At 35.7% G+C, this 23935-nt stretch overlaps 1 protein-coding gene across 1 annotated transcript in view; it reads left to right on the top strand.

The window, feature by feature from the left end:
- Window positions 1-23480, top strand: part of LOC114339219 (fatty acid synthase) — a 66707-nt gene extending 43227 nt beyond the window's left edge. Inside the window, exons 2-10 of the mRNA XM_028289840.2 lie at window positions 9007-10821; window positions 10956-11604; window positions 11844-12102; window positions 12160-13790; window positions 15050-15347; window positions 15407-16233; window positions 16358-17690; window positions 18652-18891; window positions 23008-23480. Of these exons, the coding sequence (XP_028145641.2) occupies window positions 9024-10821; window positions 10956-11604; window positions 11844-12102; window positions 12160-13790; window positions 15050-15347; window positions 15407-16233; window positions 16358-17690; window positions 18652-18891; window positions 23008-23121 (7149 nt within the window). The 5' untranslated portion in view covers window positions 9007-9023 and the 3' untranslated portion in view covers window positions 23122-23480. The remainder of the gene's footprint in view (window positions 1-9006; window positions 10822-10955; window positions 11605-11843; window positions 12103-12159; window positions 13791-15049; window positions 15348-15406; window positions 16234-16357; window positions 17691-18651; window positions 18892-23007) is intronic.
- Window positions 23481-23935: the final 455 nt, after the last annotated feature.

Below are 23935 nucleotides of genomic sequence, written 5' to 3'. Positions count from 1 at the left end.
GTATATAGGTATACGAGTATATAATATGTAGAGTATAGAGTTATAGAGTATAAAGGTATATGTGTCGCCTACCCGCATACTGAGGTTACGAGCCGCCACTGAATCATATTCGATAATTTTCGTGTCAAAATTCAAGTCCATCATGTGTGATTTTCCTTGTGATTCTCTCTATTTTCTTTTTTCATTGATTTTGTTCTAAGGTCACCCGCAAAAGCCAAGAAACCTTTAAAGATTCCTTCAGAACCTTGGTTTGCCATCAAGTCTACTAGTTGTTATAGCTTCTCAAATTTACAAAATCGCCAAGTGTCAGGGTAAATTTGACAAGCTCTACCTTGAATTGCTTCAAGCTGCAGTACTCATGTTAGAAGGACTTTATTATCTCGTGTCAATTTATTAAGAAAAGTAAGTCTCGTACCAATTTTCATTTGGTAAATGTATTTGTTTTTCGTCCTGTAATCATTCTTAAATAATTTCAACGGTGCATGCTCTCAGTGCAAATACTTAAGTATTATCGCGCTACAGATAGTAAAAAAGTGAAGAAAGCATGAATGAACTCTTGCTGTACTCCTCTAATATAACCGGAACCAATTTAGGATAACATGAGAAATACTTTTTGTATATAAACATAAGTAGCTTCCATGAAGGTTAATTAACCTAACAAATTTTTTATCTAGAATCTAGAGAAATCCTTGCCAAATATTTCATTGTCGTCATTACTGTATTAATTATGAAAAAACCATGAGAATAGAACATCGTTCCGATGATATTGTTACATTTTTTTTGTTTTAGAAAATCCTTGTGCACTGATTATTTAATAAACGTGAGAATAAAATATCTGCCTCAACTTCTTCTGTTGTCATTGTCCAGAATTTTTGCGAATTTTCAGTTATTTGTATTGTTCGTCTCTTTCTATAGGTACATCTCCCAAATGTATATGTATTTGTTTTGTTATTATCATATATTTTTTGTTATTTATCGTATATAGTATACGCTCTGAGTTTCGCTGGTGGCGCTCCTAGCGGATTACTGGAATTATCTTTCACCGGTAATTTTTAAATTTATTATTTAATTGTTATCGCTTAACATTTACAACGCAAAAAATTAAGTAAATTGTAATCGATTTTTTTAAGATTTTGCTAATCATTTTGACGTTCTATTGATAAAATATGAATTTCTTACTTCGGATACTTTCACAATTATCGTGTAGATGGCGCTAAGATTTTTAGATTAAATTATAATTACATATTACGGAACATTAAAAAAACTTAAATTCAGTATTTAAAACGTAAGTATATTTAAGGTAAAAATATATACCACAGCTTTGACCAACTAATATTTTTTATAATTAATGTTTTTAATTTTAATTTTACATTAATCACTTTGACATTTATGTCAAATTTCCGGTAAACGTTTACAGACTTGCCACTACTGGCGCTCGAGAATTTGTAAATATCCCCTCTACGTACGAGCTCACAGCGGATACACAGATTATACAACTATGACAGAAGCTCGAAACAAATGACAATCGATGAAAAGCCCTATATGCGGCCAATAGAGAAATAAACAAGACAACACTTGTTTTTATTTCTCTACGATGCGGCCCATGCTAAGGTGATTCTTCTTTTGAATTCGGTAGTTTGATTGTCCCTGGCAATTTGGATTTCATGCCCTAAGTATTGATATTTATGGACCAATGCTATTTTGTTGAAATCGACTTTTTGATTTTCGCTTGGTACCAGTTTTGTCACGTATTGTGTCTTTCCTCGCTCTTTTCAAAATTTATGTTTAAACCAACTTTCTTACAGGTGGCATCTAACTCAGTAAGCATAGTTCTAATCTCTTTTTGTCTGTTATAAGTTGTCTGTTATAAAAACTACGAGTAGGTCGTCTGCGAATCGTAGATGGGTGAGCCTTTCGCCGTCGACATTTTTTATTCCTTTGGCTTCCCACTCCAATTGTTTGAAAGCATGTTCCAGTACTGCCGTAAAGAGTTTGGAAGATAACGTTTCTCTCTGTTAAAATCAACATAAGCTATCATTAAAAACAAACAACGCCTCTGTGGTTCCTAGTCTAATTCTGAATACCATCTGACTATTATTCTAATTATCTATTCATTTTTACAGTGTTTTTAAACAATCTTGAAGAATCTTATTATTTGTTATGTGCAATATGCTAAATTAACTAATTTTGGAAATTATGAATAATAACGAATAGAATGATAACTAACTTTTAAAATGTTGTTCTAAAGCTATTTCCTTGTGGCATAATTAACTTTTAAAAGATAGAAATTCCAAAAAAGTATCTTTTGTTATAAAAAAGTACATATTATACAAAATTCATTAAAAACCCAAAAACAAATTATTGAAAAAATATTGTATAGCCTAAAATGGCAAGTTTTATCCTAATGAATTTTCTTATTAAAAAATAGAGGCTCGGAAAATGAACATGAACTTTAACGCACTCAATAAAATTACGTGAACTCGAGGTATCGATTAACCATCAACATGTTTTGTATTATTTCTTTTTCTAATGATATAGATTTTCGTAATAACTAGGTGGGGTCTTGTCATATCACTATTTGCCGATCGACATCGACATCCATTAGTTAGTTTTATTTCCGTTTTTCTATCATTCGATACTGAAACAGAAAAACTGAGTATTTATATAAAACATCGTGATAAAGTAGATACTACCATTAGTTTTAAATTCCAACTGATAGCACGGATTATAGGGAAAAGCATTAGGTACATATAAAGTTCTTACCAAACCATTCTTTCAGTGCGTCAACGATAGAATGTCGAAATTTACCAACCTAGAATGACAATTGTAATTTTACCCCTTGACATTGTATTTTGACATAATTACATTCGTGAGACATCCCAGAATAAGGTTCAAGAAGTCGCCCACGTGAAAAGTGGGCCAAATTTTTTTTAACAATTTTTTTTAATCAAATTGCAAAAATCAATATTTTCGGACCAGACAATTTTTTTGTAGGTTTTTTGGACCATTCTGGATAAAAAAGGTCTCTTATAATTTTTCTCTAAAGTTGATCGTTTTCGAGTTATAAGCAATTTAAAATTGAAAAAACGAAAAATGGCCATTTTCAAGGCTTAATAACTCGGTTAAAAGTTATTATTATGAAAGTCAGAAAGTGACTAAATCAAAGTTTAATGCCCCTCCCCCCTACAAGATCCTGCAGAAATTTTTGTCATTGTTTTATTACTAAGCTGTTATTTTTAAAAAATAATATTGAGCGCCATGCACGTGGTAGCCAGCCATAAATGCTGAGTGCGAGAGAGATGCCACTCCGGCAGTCCAATTGTGCATCTTACTTGCACTCACATTTACGGCCGCCTACCACGTGCATGGCGCTCATTATTATTACTTAAAAATAACAGCTTAGTAATAAAATAATGACAAAAATTTCTGCAGGATCTTGTAGGGGGGGGGGGGCATTAAACTTTGATTTAGTCACTTTCTGACTTTCATAATAATAACTTTTAACCGAGTTATTAAGCCTTGAAAATGGCCATTTTTCGTTTTTTTCAATTTTAAATTACTTATAACTCGAAAACGATTAACTTTAGAGAAAAATTATAAGATACCTTTTTTATCCAGAATGCTCCAAAAAACCTACAAAAAAATTATCCGAGCCAAAAATATTGATTTTTGCAATTTGATTAAAAAAATTGTTAAAAAAAATTGAAAATAAGCCACAATTTTACCTAAAAATGATTTTATTAACGTTTCGACGCCCAAGTCGGGTGTCGTTCTGAACGTCACCCGACTTGGGCGTCGAAACGTTAATAAAATCATTTTTAGGTAAAATTGTGGCTTATTTCCCATTTGAATATACTTGATTATAAAAATGCCACAAGAAAATAGCTTCAGAACAACAAAAAAAAATTGAACCACTTTTCACGTGGGCGACTTCTTGAACCTTATTCTGGGATGTCTTACGAATGTGATTATGCAAAAAAATCTCATGGGAATATTTTTCCCAACGGACCCGCCGTTTTCTAGTAGTAATGTTTTGCAAAATATTTATAATTTGAGTACCTGTTTAAATTACTTTATGACGGAAATATAAAATTTGTAATATCAAAAATTATATGTGATTTTAAGTTCCCATTCAGGTGTCAAAAGACGAGGAAAGAACGTATGTGTTTGTTCCTGAATATTTTTTCGGAAACAGCAAAGTATCATAATTATTCCCAACAACTTCTTTTCCATTATCAAGCACTTTTTGCTGTAAAAGCAACTTCTTCATTTCCAATAATACCAACATGACTCTTAAGAGGAAACAGTAGCGATCAACAGGTAGCAAAAACGCGTTCCAAGATTGCGGCTGTAATTTTGAATATTTTTTCGAGATATTTGGCACACGTATTCGTAATATAATAAAGAATGGCGGTACAGAGTCCAATTTGAAGAATGTATTAATATGTGGAAATTACTCTGTAATTAAATACAATATTAAAAAAACGAGCCTGTACCGCCATTAAGAAGAACAAAAAAATACACTTTCTTCAAATAAACTTTTTTATCCGATGCCTAGATTTTGTGTCATTTTGGAACTACTAAATTTTTTTAATTCATTAGTAGTTCCAAAATGACACAAAATCTAGGCATCGGATAAAAAAGTTTATTTGAAGAAAGTGTATTTTTTTGTTCTTCGTAATGGCGGTACAGGCTCGTTTTTTTAATATTGTATTTAATTACAGAGTAATTTCCACATATTAATACATGCTTCAAATTGGGCTCTGTACCGCCATTCTTTATTATATTACGAATACGTGTGCCAAATATCTCGAAAAAATATTCAAAATTACAGCCGCAATCTTGGAACGCGTTTTCGCTACCTACCTGTTGATCGCTACTGTTTCACCTTAACCCAAACAAGTATAATTTTTTTTTGTTCGCTTTAAGAACCATATTTTGTGTTTAGGGTCAGTCAGGGTAATTGGAAACACTATTTGAAATATCATGACATCTAAACATTTGAAATTTATTTAAAAATATACCGTTTCATATTATAATAAAATAAAAGCTTTTGGCTATTATACGATAAGTCTACAGTAGACTTATCGTATAATAGCCAATAAAAAAATAAGATATTTAAAGTTTCCATTTACCCCTGAAATTTTAAGAAAAAACTAAAAAACGGGGTAAAAGTAAACAACAATCTCAGGCTTTTAAACATGTAACAATATTGTTTTCAATTTTGGCTGACCATGCAGTAGACATACTAGTTTCATCTTATCAGTTCGTATATTTCTACCCTTCAGGCGGTTGTAAATAACGCAATGTGGAATACTTTAATAAGTAGCATCCTCACTATATGTTATTTTTTTGTTTTAACGTCTGCCACCACATTTTCTAAATTATTCAAAGAGTATTTTGTTGGTTCTCTCTTCCGGATGAACTCTTCAGCATTTTGAAATGACAAGAATTGTAATAAAATAATTCCCTTAACATAAACATTTTATTTCCATTTAATTCACATTGTTTCCATTTACTGCTAACAGATGTTTTCATTTACCCCATGCTCAATATTTAAGGGGGTAATTGTGAACACTTACTGTACTTACTTCTTGTAGTAAATAACATTCAAATTAACATTTTAGGCCATATAAATATTCTTGTATTAGCTATAAATTATATAATCATTATACTTAACTAATACAGAGAGATGAAATTTGTAAAATATTGGCACTGTTTCTAAATCGATTTATGTGTTTAAAAACAATGAAATTTAAGTTGCACAGAATATACATTCACTTGGCTTTTAAACAACTGAATATCATTCCACAGAATAAGTAAAGATATAATTATAATTCTATGTACGTGATATTGTTGCGATATTTCATTTCTAGTGGTAGGAAGTACTGTTTCCAATCACCACTGTTTCCAATTACCCTGTGACCCTACTTCCTGGTATGATCTGACTTTTTCCATTTTTAAGGGGGGATTCAGTCAGTGTCTTGAATTCGATAGTATTACTACTCCCTTGTTTGGATTTTCAATATTTTTCTTCATGTGCCTCATCCTATAAGTACATTGGTGATCGCCATGGCTCATTTTACTGTGTGCAGCTTTTATGAAGAAGAGTTCTATTGTTATTTTTCCACTCCACTGCTTTAAATTTTTCAATCAGGATGTGCGTCATCTCCCTGGTCCTCTTTTGCCTTCCACTTTCCCTTGTATAACTAATCGCATCAATACATATTTTTCATCTCTTATTATGTGACCACAGTAGCTCGTTTTTCTTTCCTTCATAGTGTTGAGTATTTCTTCTCCTTTTTTCATCTCTCTTAATATGTATTTCCGTGTTTGTTACGTGTTGTGTCCATGATATTTTCCACATTCTTCGATAACACCACATCTCAAAGCTGGTAAGTCTTTTTTAGTTGCGTCAGTAATTGTCCAGGATTCAACACCATATAAAAGGACAGTAAATACGTGGCATCTCAATACTCTAGTTCTAATTTCTATTCCCAGTTTTCCTTTGCATAATACTATTTTCACCTCATTGAAAGCAGTGTTGCCAATCGGCGGATAATTATCCGATTTGCGTACCTTTTTGAGAGTTGTCGTATCTTCTTCGTATCTTTAAATAAATCGGATATTTGCGGATATTTTTCAGTGTATCTACCATCGACTAAAACTTTCTCATCCATATATTCCCAACAAAAAACAACACATTAATTTTGTTTGGTTTCACACAAATTTTTATAAATAGACTATACTGGATGAATGTTAGTGACATCCGATACTTTTCATCTTTTGACAAAAGGGACATGTGCCGATTCTTTTGTTTAGAATTTAAATGCACAAGTGCATCCACTTAAGGCATACTAATCCAATTCAAATTTCAAAAACCGTCTGCCGTCCGATGTTATTTATGAGTTTTTGTTTTTGGTTTTTAGTCTTTAAACTTATGAAAGCTAATTCACGTACGAATTAGTTTTATTTTCATTTTATGTAGTGCAGTGCTTAAGGAAACGTTTCCAGATTTCTCGGGCATGAGATGTAGCTAAATCTAGTTCTTTTTTGTAAAGTTCTATCAAATCTAATATCTTAAACAAAACCATTTCATCAAAACATGTTATACTTACCTAATTATATTTATGATTTTTTTTTTGAGGAATGTAATGGTACTATGCAGAAAAGAACTTTCTGGCACAGACACGTCACTTTTCTGCACACTACTGTCAGTGTGGTTATTGTTCTCTGCTAGTAATATCTAGATATCTACTAATTAACTCAAAAATCCTTCAAATTTTTTGCCTATAAAAATTATTTAGTCGGGCATTAACGTTGAACGCACCACGGGTATTATGGATACTAACTTTGATACCTTAATAACTACAAGACTGTCAAATACATTTCTATTATTTTAGTTGTAATAAATCTTTAGTTGTTAAAAGAGCGTAGGCGCAAAATTTCGGACCAATAATCTTTAAACGTATTAATTTTTTTCGAATCCTAAGAAACCTAATAAATATTCTTGAAAAATTTGAACGCAGAATGAAAGATTACATTATTACCGAGGGCTGAAAGTCCCTTAGAATAAATAAAATGTTTCTTTTGAATGAGATATTTGAAATTAAAAATCACACTTAATATTCTCTTTTCCTTTTACCCCTGTAACATATTAGAATAAAAATTATAGAAGTCTTCAGGGACTTTCGGCCCTCGGTAATAATGTAATCGTTCATTCTGCGTTTAAATTTTTAAATAATATTTATTAGCTTTCTCAGGACTCGAAAAAAAATAATGCATTTTAAAAGCATTGACCAGAAATTTTGCGCCTATGCTATTAATGTAGCTGTAGTTTATTTTGTATTGATTTATTTATTATTTATTTTTCCAGTACCTAGTTTTAGGTAGTTATTACGTTTTAATAAAATAATATTTAAAAGTGTTTTTTTACTTAAATAATTATAATAAATTAATATAACCATCCAAATAATGAAATATTTAGATTTATTTATTTATTTAGAATTTAACACTTACGATAATACAAAATACGAATAATATAATAATAGTAAGTAAATAGTATTTACATACATGAATTAGGTAATAATCAGCTAGGATACGAGATTTTCATCTATAAACGAAAATTTTTAAACTGTGAAATAAAGAATCCAGTAGATTAAAGCGCCGCGCCGGTTGTTCGAACGCTAATCAGAAATGGAATTAACTGATCATTATCAAATATTTAATTACTGTCAATGTCAACTTTGATTGGGTTGCTGAAAACATAATTGATTACAATTATGAGATTAATAAATTAATCAATTAACTTAATAATTGTTACGTTAATTGATAATTAATAATTAATTAATCAATAAATTATGTTAATTATCATAATGATAATTGATTACAATCAACTTATTGGCGTACGAACAACGGATTTTGTTATTTGATGGTTGTTAAGGGGACTAAAAGAATAACATTGGCAACATTGATTTTAATAACAGAATAATTTTTGACCTAGCGTACCTTTTCGTGACAAATCGGATATTTTTCGAGCGATCATCGGATAATCTACAGATGCGATTGGCAACACTGATTGAAAGCGCTTCTGGCCATCTCAATGCGTCATTTTATTTCGAGGCTGCGGTTCCAATGTTCATGTAGCTCACATCCCAAATAATTGCATCTGGGTACTTTCTCTAAAGCTTTTCATTTAACGTAGATTATTTTGTCTTCAATCTTGTTCTTACTGACAATCATGATTTTTGTTTTTCTTTTGTGTTCCGAACCATTCCGCACCTCTCGTAGTACTGCATAGTGCATCATCCAAAATTTGCAGCCCTTCAATACATCAATCAATGGTCTTATTTATAGCTTAGACCTCTGCAATAACAATTTATATTCAGTACTGCTTCATTCGACTGGTCTCTTAGGTGTAACGTTTCACTACCATAAATTATAAAAAGTTCTTATTTGTTCTTGTACTTCCATCGATGTAACTAACATTTATTTTTTAACTTGCAGATACAAATACAGACACAATGCCTGCCAGAGCACCCGAAACTGAACGCCACATGGGTATCAACATCACCGACGATGTCGTCATCACAGGTATATCCGGTCGTCTACCAGAAAGTAACAGCATCGAAGAATTCAAGCAACAACTCTTCGATGGCGTAGATTTGGTAACAAATGACGAAAGAAGATGGCCATCTGGTCTGTATGGACTACCAACCAGAACCGGTAAAGTTAAAGACTTACAGTATTTTGACGCAACTTTCTTTGGAGTACATGCTAAACAAGCACATGTAATGGACCCACAACTTAGAATGTTGTTAGAATTGACGTACGAAGCTATGGTTGATGCAGGTATGAACCCCGGTGAGATGAAAGGCACGAAAACAGGTGTCTTCATCGGGGTATCAGACAGTGAATCATCAGAGTTTTGGACACGAGACCCCGAACAAGTTAATGGTTACGGTCTAACTGGATGCTGCAGAGCTATGTTCCCTAATAGAATATCTTACACCTTCGATTTCAGCGGACCAAGTTACGCTATAGATACTGCTTGCTCGAGTAGTTTATTCGCCTTCCAACAAGCAGTTACGGCTATTAAGACCGGCCAATGCGATTCCGCTATAGTAGGAGGAGTAAACCTTTTATTAAAACCAACATCCTCTCTACAGTTCCACAGACTTAGTATGTTAAGCCCTCAAGGTATGTGTAAAGCTTTTGACGCCTCTGGTAATGGCTACGTACGGTCAGAAGCAGCCGTTGTAGTATTTCTTCAAAAATCTAGTGTGGCCAGAAGAGTTTACGCTACAGTTTTGGGCGCTAAAACAAACACAGACGGTAACAAAGAACAAGGTATTACTTTCCCATCAGGAAATATGCAAAACAAACTAATCCGTGAAGTTTACGACGAAATTGGAATCAAACCTCACGAAGTTTCATATGTTGAAGCTCACGGTACTGGTACTAAAGTAGGAGATCCACAAGAAGTTAACTCCATTGCAGAATTCTTCTGTAGGGATCGTAAAGAACCTTTAATGATTGGATCAGTTAAAAGTAATATGGGCCATGCTGAACCAGCATCTGGTCTCTGCTCGTTGGCAAAAATAGTAATCGCTATGGAATCAGGTATGATTCCCCAAAATTTACATTTCAAGAGTCCCAACAAAGACATTCCAGCACTAAATGATGGTCGTCTAAAGGTCGTAGCTAAAAATGAACCATGGAATGGAGGAATCATAGCTGTAAATTCCTTTGGTTTTGGAGGTGCTAACGCGCACATTGTCTTAAAATCTAACCCCAAACCCAAAACCACATGGCCAGCAGGAGCAGTACCAAGAGTTGTAGGAGTTTCAGGACGTACAGAAGAAGCAGTTAACAGCTTTTTGAACAAAATTGAAGAACATAAAAACGATGAAGAATTTTTGGCACTTGTTGATGAAGTCCACAGCAGAAACATCAACGGTCATGCATACAGGGGTTATGCTGTTTTAAACAATAATGCCGTTAAAGAAGTATCTCAACTTCCATCAGAAGACAGGCCGATTGCCTTCGTATTTTCTGGCATGGGTTCCCAATGGTCTGGTATGGCAAGAGACTTAATGCAGCTCGATACTTTTAAAAACTCAATTAAAAGATGTTCTGATGCTCTAAAACCTCACGGACTTAATTTAGAAGACATCATTATCAGCGGAAGTGAAGCTACATTCGATAACGTTTTGAACTCTTTTGTATCTATTGCCGCCATGCAAATTGCTCTTACAGATGTCTTAAGAACTGTAGGAGTGGAACCCGATGTCATCGTTGGACATTCCGTAGGAGAAGTGGGTAAGTACGAATTTATAATATTGCACCTTACCTAAAAATCACTGTCTCCTTCAACTTATTGTACTGTCTTGCATGGAAAATTTCATGTAATAACTTATTATAACCACAAGTATTAAATAATGGAACTTTTTTAGGTTGCGCTTATGCTGATGGAACTTTAACACCCGAACAAGCTATATTAGCTGCCTACTCAAGAGGTCGTGCTATCATGGAAAGTAAACTTATCCCAGGAGGTATGGCAGCAGTAGGACTAACATGGGAAGAAGCTAAACGTCGTTGCCCTTCTGAGATCATTGCTGCTTGCCATAACAGTGAAGACAGCGTAACTATCTCAGGACCCAAAGACGCCATCGATAAATTCGTCGCAGAACTTCAAGCTGAAAACATTTTCGCCAAAGGTGTTAAATCTTCTGGAATCGCTTTCCACAGCAAATACATTGCCGATGCTGGTCCAAAATTACGTAAAGCTCTTGAAGCAATCATTCCTAGCCCAAAACCAAGATCACCAAGATGGATCTCATCTTCAATTCCAGAATCTGGTTGGGGTACTCCTTTGGCCCTACAAAGCTCAGCTGCCTACCATGTTAACAATTTACTTTCGCCTGTTCTCTTCCATGAAGCTTTACAGCACGTTCCAGAAAATGCAATTGCTATTGAAATCGCACCTACTGGACTTCTCCAAGCTATTTTGAAGAGAGCTTTAGGAGCTAAAGTTACCAACATTAGTCTTGTAAAGCGAGGACATGCTGACAATATGGAATTCCTTTTGGCAGCTCTTGGAAAGTAAGTCTACTTACACAAGATTAACAAGTATGAATCATATTTCGTAAGCAAGATCCTTATAACTTGATAAAACACTTTTTTGCTCTTGTCCTTTTGTTAATGACAGTACTGCATGTACAATTAACTTTTCAGTTTAATTTATTTGAACATATAATACTCTTCGTATATCAGAATTATGCCATATTAGCCCTAATATGAAATTAAATAGACTCAAGAGTTAACTGATTTTTTTATTTTAGGATTTTCGCCGCTGGAGCCCAACCTCGTTTCGGAAATCTTTACCACCCCGTCAGCTTCCCAGTCGGTAAAGGTACTCCCATGATCAACTCCATGATCCAATGGGATCACTCCATCGAATGGTCCGTTGCTAACTTCGCTAGTAAAGGAAACAGATCTGGAGAGTTAGTTGTCGACATCGATCTTAGTAAAGAAGAAGACAAATATCTTGAGGGGCATACCATTGACGGCAGAGTTTTATTCCCAGCTACAGGATATTTGGTAAGTAAAAAATAACCCAAAATAAGTATAGTATTGCTTACGTAATTGTTTTTGCAGACTCTTGTATGGAAAACTTTCGCCAAATTGAGGAACGAAGATTACGAGCAGTTCCCAGTTATTCTAGAAGATGTCCAATTCCACAGAGCCACCATTATGCCCAAAGAAGGTTCAGTTAAATTCCTGATTAACATCTTCGAAGGAACAGGAGAATTCGAACTCTGCGAAGGAGGCTCCGTTGCTGTATCTGGTAAAATATCTGTTCCAGAAGATGTCAGCAAAGAAGTGCTCACCCTACCAAAGCCTGTAGTTAGAAACGAGAAAGATGTCTTACCTCTGGAATCTCTTGACATCTACAAAGAACTTAGACTCAGAGGTTACGATTATGAAGGAATCTTTAGAGGTATCACCGAATCTGACAACCATGGTTTGGCTGGAAAACTTAGATGGGACAACAACTGGATCAGCTTTATCGACACCATGTTACAATTCTCCATTCTTGGACAAAATACTAGAGAACTTTACCTACCTACAAGATTACAAAGAATTGTTATTAACCCCAAAGAACATTTGCAAGCAATTCAAGGCCTTCCAGAAGGAGAAAGCCTACCCGTATACATGTACCGTAACATCGGTGTGATAAAATCTGCCGGTATCGAGCTCCGTGGAATGAAAGCTAGTTTAGCTCCAAGACGTCAACAGGCCCAATCAGCACCAAAACTAGAAAAGTATCAGTTCGTACCATACGAGAACAACCAACCTCTTATCGAGGATCCAGAAAAGAACAAAATGCAAGCGTTAACAGTCATCGCACAAACTGTTATGGAAAATAGTGCTGGCGCTATGAAGATCAAAATTGCTGAAGTAGCGAATGACAAACCAGTTGAATCTGTACTTGCTATTGCTCTCAAAAATATTATTGAATCTGAACCTATGCTATCAACTGATGTTACTGTTGTTACATCAGGACCTATTGATACCGAATCTTTGGAAGCAAATGAAATTAAGCATGCTGTCCGTGATGTTAATTCATCACAAGTAGCACAAGACGTTCATTTAGTTGTATTGAGTGACATATTGATGTATAAACGAAGAGCCGTATTAGACAACGCAGTAAAATCACTTAAGGCAGGAGGTTTTGTATTAATAGAGGAACTTAAGGGATCTCCAGATATGTCAATTCTTAGTGGTTTGGAATTAATAAGCAGACAAATAAGCGATATGAAAGTATATTTACTTTTGCGTAAACCAATCACTGTGCCTACTGATGCCACCGTTATCCAGGTTACCGAAAACAACTTCAGTTGGGTAGAACCCTTGAAAGATGCTATGAAACAAGCTGAAACCGATAATAGAAAGATCTACGTTTACGTTCAAGGAGAGGAACTTACTGGATTGGTCGGTATGATGAACTGCTTAAAACAAGAACCTGGTGGTTCTAACATGAGAGCTGTTTTCATTCAAGATACTAATGCACCCAAGTTCACTATTGCTGCATACGAACAACAACTTAGGAAGGATCTAGTGCACAATGTCTTAAGGAAGAAGGTGTGGGGATCATTTAGACATCTTGTACTTGAACACTTTGAAGATAGCGGAAAACTTCAAGTAGAACATGCTTACATTAACACTGTAACCAGAGGAGATTTGGCTAGTTTGAGATGGATCGAAGGACCTCTGGGATATTACAAGTGAGTTTTTATTATCTACTACTTTACAGCGTTATCCGACTCCTTCCGACTCCTAACCGCTATTCTTCTCTGTTTAACGGAGAGTTGGAGGGATTTCTCTTTCCTCTAGTTCTTTTTCAATTCCCTCCCTCAAAATTCTTCTCGACCTTTCTCTTTTCCTTCTCCCTTGTGATATCCACGTCAAAATCTGTTTAGTGGTGCTGTCATCTGACATTCTCTGTACATGACCGTACCATATTAGTTGTTATGTTTTTATGTCATCAATTATTGTATGCATAACTCCCATCATTTCTCATACTCTCTCATTTGGTATCCGATTTCTTCTTGATTTGCCTGCTGCTCTTCTCCAGAAGTCCATTTCTGTTGCTAGTAACATTTTTTTTGTTCTTTGGTTCATTGGCCAAACTTCACTGCGATATGTGATTACACTTTTAAGTATAGTATTGTATATGAGCTATTTGTTCGCTTTAGACATTGTTTGGTACTACAGAATGCCGCTCATCATAGATATGGCTTTTCTACCCTGTATGTTTCTGTCTTTTATAGCAGCATCGAGTGTTCCATCTTGAGTTATCTTCATGCCCAGGTACTTGTATTCATCAAAGTGTTTAACTCCCATCCCATCGTGGAATGTAATGGACTTGCTTTGTCCATCCAATACACATGGCCTCTGTTTTCTTAATGTTGACTTCAAGACCCCATTTGTTATATTCTTCTATTAGCTTCCGCATCATGTCAACTCAAGTCGTCATGATCCTGAGCAATCGGAATTTGGTCATCAGCAAAACATAAATTGTATAGTGTTATCTTGTCATTGAGAGGGATTCCTATGCCATTACATTTTCTTTTCCAGAGCTTAAGTGCTTGTTCCAGATAAATTTTGAAAAGGGTAGGAGAAATACAGCAACCCTGCTTCAGTCCTTTCGTGACCTTAAATCCCTCAGATTATTGATCCAGATTTTATTATATTATGACCTTCTTCTTTTTCTAATGGCGCTACAACCCTTTGTGAGTCTTAACCTGCTTAACAATGTTCTTCCATTCTGCCCTATCGGATACTTTCCTTCGATTATATTATGACTAATAATTATTATTAAATTAAACTATCAACCACTGCATATCCAGCAATGTTCCTAATTTCCATTTTGTTGTTGTTGGCTCTGTCGACAATCATTACTTTTATTTTCCCTACTTACGCATATTTTCCCATATTAACGAAACCCCTTAAATAAAATCTTATGTTTTTCATCTTATTTTAGGGATGACCAACCTAATGCTGAATTATGCAACGTATATTATGCTCCTCTGAACTTCCGTGACATTATGCTTGCCACAGGAAAATTGCCCCCAGACGCACTTCCTGGTGATCTTGCTGGTCAAGATTGCATTCTCGGTTTAGAGTTTTCTGGACGCAACTCAACTGGCAAACGTGTAATGGGAATGGTTGCAGCGAAGAGTTTAGCTACTACCGTTTTAGCCGATCCCGGTTTCTTATGGGAAGTTCCTGAAAAATGGAGCTTGGAAGAAGCTGCAACAATCCCTGTAGTTTACGGAACTGTAAGTAATCAACATAAAATCTCTATATCCCAAAACTATAATAAATATGTTCTTTACAGAGCTACTATGCCCTTGTTGTTAGAGGAGGTTTACAACCTGGAGAATCTCTTTTAGTCCATGCTGGTACCGGAGGTGTAGGACAAGCTTCAATTGCTATCGCTTTACACATGGGATGCGAAGTTTTTACAACTGTCAGTAGCCAAGCTAAACGTGACTTCTTAAAGAAGACTTTCCCACAACTCAAAGACGATCACATTGGCAACTCCCGTGACACCAGCTTCGAACAAATGATTATGAACCAAACAAATGGTAGAGGAGTAGATTGCGTTCTGAACTCCTTGGCTGCTCACCAACTCCAGGCTTCTGTAAGATGTTTGGCAATTGGTGGTCGCTTCTTGGAAATTGGAAAAGTAGATCTTTCTAACAATTCTGCGTTGGGAATGAGCATCTTCTTGAAGAACACTACTTTCCACGGAATCCTTCTTGACGCTCTCTTTGATTCAGACAGTCCTCAGAAGAGACAAGTAATGAGATTGGTAACTGAAGGAATTAAGAGCGGAGCTGTAAGGCCACTTCCAAAGACTGTATACAATGAACACCAAGTAGAACAAGCCTTTAGATTTATGGCTTCAGGTAAACATATTGGTAAAGTTTTGCTCCAAATAAGAGAAGAAGAACCTAAAACTGCCACTCGCCCAGCTGTTAAGACTGTCAGCGCTATTCCCAGAACATACATGGATCCTGAAAAGAGTTACATTTTGGTTGGAGGTCTTGGTGGATTTGGTCTTGAATTAGCCAACTGGTTGGTTACTAGAGGTGCCAAGAAAATGGTGTTGACCTCCAGAAGTGGAATTAAAACTGGATACCAATCACTATGTATCAGAAGGTAAGCGCAACAATATTTATGTAAACAAATTTTCGAAATACATGCTAATTTTTGAGTTCATTCTTATATCAAAAGTAAGTCACCTATATTTATGTTTATATTATAACAACATTTTTACTTTTAGATGGAGAGAAAAAGGTGTGAACGTACTTGTTTCTACAGCCGATGCAACAACTGACAAAGGTGCCAGAAGACTTCTTACAGAAGCCAGTGAATTAGGACCCGTTGGTGGAATCTTTAACCTGGCAGTAGTCTTGCGTGACGCAATGATGGAAAACCAATCTGAAGCTGACTTTAAGACTGTCTGCAAACCAAAAGTTGACGGCAGCAAAATGTTAGATATGGTTTCCAGAGAAATGGCCAACAATTTGGACTATTTCGTTAACTTCTCATCAGTTTCATGTGGACGTGGTAACGCTGGCCAAGCTAACTACGGTCTAGCCAACTCTGCCATGGAACGTATTGTTGAAGCCAGACAGAATGTTGGTTTACCTGGTATTGCAATTCAATGGGGAGCTATTGGTGATGTAGGGCTTATCCTAGAAACCATGGGAGGAAACGACACTGAAGTTGGAGGTACTTTACCTCAAAGAATGTCTTCTTGCTTAAACACAATGGATATTCTATTGCAACAACCTCATTCTGTTGTTGCCAGTATGGTACTTGCTGACAAGCACAAGGGATCTGCAGGAGGTAGCCAAGTTAGTCTTACCAGCGCTGTAGCTAACATTTTAGGTATTAAAGATCCCAACACTGTAGCACCTAGCAACACTTTAGCTGATCTTGGTATGGATTCCCTTATGGGTGCTGAAATTAAACAGACCTTAGAAAGAAACTATGATTTAGTACTTAGCGCACAAGAAATTAGAGCCCTTACTTTCGGGCGATTAGTCGAATTGAGCGACGGGGGAGCTCTTCCAGCAGGAGGAGCTGCAACTGAAAGCTCACCAGCTCAAGATAACAATGTTCAGTTTGATAAGTCTGCCGATATTATGCCCAAAAAATCATTAGTTCAAATGAATAGTAAAGGTTCAGATAGCAAAAAGGCTCCAGTATTTGTTATTCATCCAATTGAGGGAGTAGTAAATGCTCTAGAAAACTTGTCAAAGAACATCGAGATTCCTGTTTATGGTCTGCAATGTACTGCTGAAACTCCACTCACTTCAATAACTGACTTAGCCAAATATTACATTAGCTTGATGAAATCAGTTCAACCAAAAGGACCATACACAATCATTGGTTACTCCTTTGGTGCCAGTGTCGCCATCGAAATGGGAATCTTATTAGAAAAGAGTAAGGAAAGAGTATCTCTCTTATTGTTGGATGGATCTCACTCTTATGTTGCTACTCACACCGGAAAAGCAAAGAATACCAAGATCCAAGGAAATACAGTAGCTGAACAAAGCGAAGTACTACTGTACTTTATCTTGCAATTCAAGGACGTCGATCAGCAAAAGGTATGTAATACTTTTTAACCTTTACCTGTAAGTCTTTTTACTGTCCGTCTTAAACACCTTGAATTAATCTTTCCATTCCACTCACTGAAGGTCACTGAATGAAAACTTTGGTCTCATTTCTAACCCTTTGATGATTTTTTTATTATCAATGGTCTTAGTTCTTATTTTTGTGTTGACATGACTGTTTTTTCAATGTGCCTCCAATAAGTTGTCATTCCATCATTTTCGTGGTCTTCCCACTGATCGTCTTCCTGTTGGGGAACCGTCTTTCGCTCTGTTTATTGTCATTCGGCTTCCAGTGTACTTCCAGCTCTGTCCCATAGTGTCTTACCCTCGATTTTTCGAAGGGTTTTCATCTCTATTGTTTCTAGCATTCTTTTTGTCCTCTCTGTGTCAGGTTTGACGACTGCTTCAGATAACAGAACAATTATATTATCTGACCCTCCAGCTCTAATTTGCATCTTATTGGCTTTGCTGTTATAATCATACATTTTGTCTTTTTTTTTGGCAAATTAACATGTTCAATTTTCTGGCGGTTACATTAAATTGGTTGCAGCATACCTAATCATCTTTACTTTGCAATATTAGTATTGCATCGTCTGTAGCAGATTATTTTAAGTTTCCCGATTAGTAGCAGATTATTTTTTCACAGTTGATATCCTTTTTTAGTTCTTACTTTTTTTTATTTCATCCATGATCAGGTTGAACAATAGAGGACCCAGGGAATCCCCCTATCGTATTCCATTGCCAGCTTCAATTTGGTCAGTTATTTCATCTTCTACTTTCACTATGTTATTCTGGTAGATATTTTCGATCATTTTAATTATTCCTAGGGTACCTCTCTTGAGCAAAATAAATAGATAACGTCCTTTAATTCAACCCTGTCAAATGCCTTCTTAAGGTCCACAAAACATAAATACGCCAGTTTGTTGTATTGTTGTAATGCTGATTTTGATTTTAGCTTTTCGGCGAACTTATGGCCCTAAAATCGTGGGAAGAAAGACTTGCTAGAGCAACTTCCATCGTCGCCGAAGTTACCCAATACAAGAAAGAAGATATTGCTGATGCCGCAACCAGTTTCTACGGCAAATTGGCAGCTGCTGATAAGTATGTTCCAAGCGGAAAATTCAACGGAAGAGTAACTTTAGTTAAAGCTATTGACAACTATGTTCAAATGGGAGAAGATTATGGCCTATCAGAGGTAAGAATTCGTTTTTTTTTTAATGTGAAACAGTATCAACAAAAAATATGACAGAAATAAGTAGCAAAAATGTCAAATTGTGAATGTATAGCCTCTGCAACACTATTAAATCTAAGAGCCTAAAACGAACATCAAAAATCATAATAATATCAAACAGTGATTAGGCCGGTGCTAATGTATGGGTGTGAGACATGGACATTGACAAAAGCAATTGAAAGGAAACTTAGATGTTTTGAGAGAAAAATCCTCAGAAGAGTCTTTGGACCTTATCACGACCCGAGTAGCAACCAAGACCGAATGAGAACAAATGTCCAGATCAAACAGCTGTATAGGGCTAGTGACGGTAGTCCAAGAGATTAAATCCCAACGACTAAGATGGGCTGGCCATGTCCATAGACAACCACCTTGCCAAGTTAATTCAGGCCCTTAGGACGTCCAAGAGTGCCATTGAGAGAGAATTATGGTCAGATTTAAAAACAATGGTGCTACCCACTGATCCAACTGTCATGGACGACCGTTCGAGATGGAAGTGAGTTGTGCAGTGAGCCAAGACTCAGCCTGAGTTGTGCTCCGAGAAGAAGAAGAAGTAAAAATATCAACTATTGAACTGAACTGTTGCATGAGTTATCAAGAACTCTAAAAGAGCCAGGGGAGAAGAATCTAGTTACACTGTGAATTTTTTGCCTTAATAAGATAGAAAGTGGATAATCTGCAAAAAAATTTGTTGTTTTTTGAAACAACCACAGAAAATTCTTGTAAGAAAAGGAAATTTTTGTAAGAAATAAGAAGATATAAAAATTACGTAGTAAAACTATCTACAAGATATACATTAAAAAATCACTTTGGAAAAACACTTTCAGGAAATATTTAATAAACTGGGTCGATGTAATCAAATACATATTAATAATGATCATATATGTATCCTTTCGGCAAAACACCAGCAAGAAATATTTAATTACTGTGTCGATATAATCACAAAGATGTGATTCATAAAGTAGAAAACCCAGATCTTTTTCGAGTGGAAATGTACCTGAAAATACTAAAAGTAGTCGAGGAAGTCATCTGGATATTTCTTAACCCTACGTTAGGCGCGCGGTTATTGCTGACGAGCTTAGTCGCGCGGTCTACGATTGTAGACCAATAGTTTTTTGTCGTATAATACCGGATTTTGACAAAATTAACAAATGAATGGTTAATAACATGTTTATTTATGTCCGTACTTTGATATTAGATATGCTTTGTTCCTTGGCTTTTCTCATTTTGACAGTGGTAAAATTAAAAACGAGGTCATGATTTTTTGGGTCTTTATTTGCAAGTAAATGAAAATGGTCACAAAAATAAGCTCAATTTAGTAAAAAACACAAATATTTTTTATCTTTGAACTTCTAATAGAATGACCAATAGGGATGAATAATAAAGAATAGAACTAAAAATTAAAAAAGAACAAAACTATTAAATGGTAAAAGTGGCACAATTTTAGTCCGTCAAACATTCAGTGCAAATATGATCCTTGCATGCAAATTTGTCACATCTTTGGCATGCCGTTCTTGTTGACATATTGCAAATTCGTGTACAAATACAACATCGTCCTACGTAATTTGTTGGTTTATTAGGGGGAGGGGGTACGACTTCTTGAACTCCGAGCAGTACGCGAGCTCGTCGTCTAAGTTCTCTTAGCAGGGAAGGTATAGTTGATCTATATACAAATTGCAGTTTGATTAGTTCCCATGCTAAGTTTTCAATAAAGTCGCTTCTTGAAACTTTTTCATTTATGTTATTAGCTTTATATACACAGCAGGCTACATATAAGCTTTATATATACAACTAAAAACTGGAACGCGCTTAGTCGCGCGGTCTACGGTTGTAGACCAGTGCTCTTTGAATAATGGTAAAAAAATAATGCAAACAGCACGGCGGCGTTTAGCAAACTGAAGTTGGAAGTATTAGTGACAGCTACTATAAGCGGGATAGGGGCGTGTGTGCAGTTTTCTGCAATTAGCGACCACTTAAAGGGAGAGTGGTCTACGATTGTAGACCGCGCGACTAACGGAGGGTTAATAAAAGAAACCTTAGAAATTTACTTTCAAATTGTTAAATTTTGAGGAATTCTGTATGATGGCACAAGATAACAAAATAAAATCGACTTAATTACATATGACGGTTTCTATGAGAAATATGAAAAAGGGGCACGCACATAAAACTTAAAAGTTTTTTTGATGTGCTTGGAAGGCTCCGAAGGCACAGAGTGTATCACAAAGAGATTCAAATTCCTAGGGCAATAGCTTTAACTCGAGAAGGTTACTCAAGTCGTCGTACAACACAAATGTTAAATGCTGCGATACATAGACCTGAACCAGACATGAAATGTATGGAGTTATTAGAAGACAATCTTATTCTTGTCGTGCAAAGGCAACTACAGCTAGAGAGAATTGACCGTTACAACAATGGGCCGTCAGAGATCGTCGAAGTACTGCTCGAACGCTACAAATAAGTGAGTTGGTAGAAGCTACGGATACAAGAGTAAATACTCAAACTATACGTAACAAAATAATAAGGCCAACTAGCGTACCTCTTTTGATTTCTGCACATCGCAGAGCCAGGCGCTTGTTTGCAGAATACTAAATTAGACCATGGCACGCGCATGATGAAATAACGTGATGTTTACTGACAAGTCCAGATTTCTTTTAAATTGTGTGGATGGACGTGTTAGATTCTGGACAAGAATAGTCGAGCGCTTTTTGAATTCCACGATTTAAGAAACCCAGCTTTTGGCAGAGGTTCAATTATGGTTTGAGGTAGGATAAGTTTAAATTGCCGCTCTGAACTAATAGTTACTCGGTGAGGGACGATGGCGGCAGAGCGGTACATTAACGAAGTTCTTGAACCACATGTTCCATTTACTGAAAATATGGGTCCAGAATTTATCCTTCAGCAAGATAATCAATTCGAAGACCGCACGTGGTCAGGATAGTGCAAAAGTATTTGACTACCCACAATATTCACGTTACGGAGGGGCCTGCTAGGAGTCCAAATTTAAATCCCATTGAACATATTTGGGACACACTCGGGAAGCGCTTGAAGGATCGTCAACTACTAAGAAGCCTACATGACGAGGAAGTTCTCGTGGAAGAATGAGAACAACCAAATCAAGGAACTATTCGGAATGTGGTTGAAAGCATGCCTGAACGTTGTGCAGAAGTTCGGCGAGTCTATATACGCTATTAGTTTCACTAGTATCACTTTTTATGTTTTTCTGCAAGAAAATTTACAGTTCAGTAACAAAAACTTTGCTATATTTATAGCGAAAAGTCTTAGGCCGTCCGCACATTGGTCGATTGAAGACACATCTCAAAGTTCGCGCGTCTTGCTCGTCTTGTACGAACCCTGCGGTACAAGCGATTGCTCTCCGCACACTAGTCAATTCAGTTTGCTCACATCTTCCAACCAGGAAGAACGCATTTTATATATATCAACCAAAACGACTATTTAGATCTGTGAAAATTACGGTATTGTATTTTTCTACTTCCCCAACGAATAAACACCTAGAAACACAAGCTCAGTGTTTTCAGAATTTATATTACAAACAATATATTTCCACAAAGTCATTAGTTCTACAATCAACGAACATAACATTCACCGATCTTTTAAAAAACTAAAATTTGATTTAGCTCAAAAATCAACAAAAAATTAAGGAAACAAATAAAATAAACTCAGCTCCATGACTGGAAACGTGCGTCTCACTCGAACTTTCTCGTGCGCTACCGATCGCAAGGGCCGAGAGTCATACAAGACGAAGAGATTTGCAATCCTAAACGCCCCATCTGCGGAGCTCAATGCCACAACGAAGGAACTTGAGTGGCACGGAGAGATCTGCGCGACCGGAATAGAGTCGATACTTCGAGCGTCGACTCATGTGCGGACGGCCTTAGCTGTAATTAAATAAAAATAAGATAACCATAAAAAGAAGTAGTACAAAACTACGAACATCTTTATAAGTGGCTACTTTTTCGTTTTGATCAGTGTATAATATTTAATAAATATAATTCATTTATTACAATTTATTCTGCAGAACATGTTAAATATCATGTTGTTTTAAACATCAATTTGTTGTTTCAGGTATGCACACAAAAGGTAGCTATCGAATCATTGAAAGGCAATCACCGAAGCATATTAGTAGGTAGCAGTGCAGAAAAAATAGCTAGTATTTTAAATACCATCGTCCAAGCGTGAAAATACTACTAACTCTTTTAATTATTTTCATTTACATATTTTTTGTGAATGTTTATTTTTTTGGGTCCAATTTTTGATAAGATTCTCATTTTTATTTATAGTTGTAAATAGTAGGTTAGTTTGTTTGAATATTTTGTAGTTAATTTATTGTTTAAACGTTGAAAAGTTACGTTGGAGAGTGAGTTTATTTTTGTATGTCTGTTTATAACCAAAGAATTTGATTCAGGACATTGATGGAACTCTGGTGATGGCGCAGGGTTTGTTGCTTGACCTCTTGCTTCATCGTCACAGTTAGTTTTCTGTTACATGTGATAAGAAATTATGAAATTTACTTAGATCATTAAAATATTTTGTTTTAATTTTGTACTTTCCTTTTCCTTGACCTCTTCAGCTTTAAAGGAAATGAAGAACCAACGATCGCCTGGTGATGATGGGACTCGTTATGGTCTAAGAGCTAGCAACGTTTTCAAGAAAGTATTTTAAGACAGCTGATTCTTTCATATATTGTTCCCTATGCTTCCTCGAACACCGTACCGGCCATCTGACTGCTGATACAGGTTGCGTTTATTACTGCGCAGCACACCTGTACAGGTAAATGCAAAATAAGGGTGATTGATTAGTGTGATAAAGCTTAGTAGATCCGCTATAGTAATAGATAGCAATAAAAGTTAATAACAAAAATTGCAGCCAACTTTGAGCTTCACATTTCAAAATTAGTTAGAATGTTACAGGGTGTTCTATAACATAGTCGCAGACCAAACTTTTGTTTTTTTTTTATAGAACACCCCATATTTTATTTTATATTCGAAATGTT

This window comes from Diabrotica virgifera, chromosome 7, assembly GCF_917563875.1.
Source record: "Diabrotica virgifera virgifera chromosome 7, PGI_DIABVI_V3a".
In the NCBI taxonomy this organism is placed as follows: domain Eukaryota; kingdom Metazoa; phylum Arthropoda; class Insecta; order Coleoptera; family Chrysomelidae; genus Diabrotica; species Diabrotica virgifera.
Note: the sequence above shows the minus strand (reverse complement) of the source record. Positions and strands in the feature narration are given on the sequence as shown.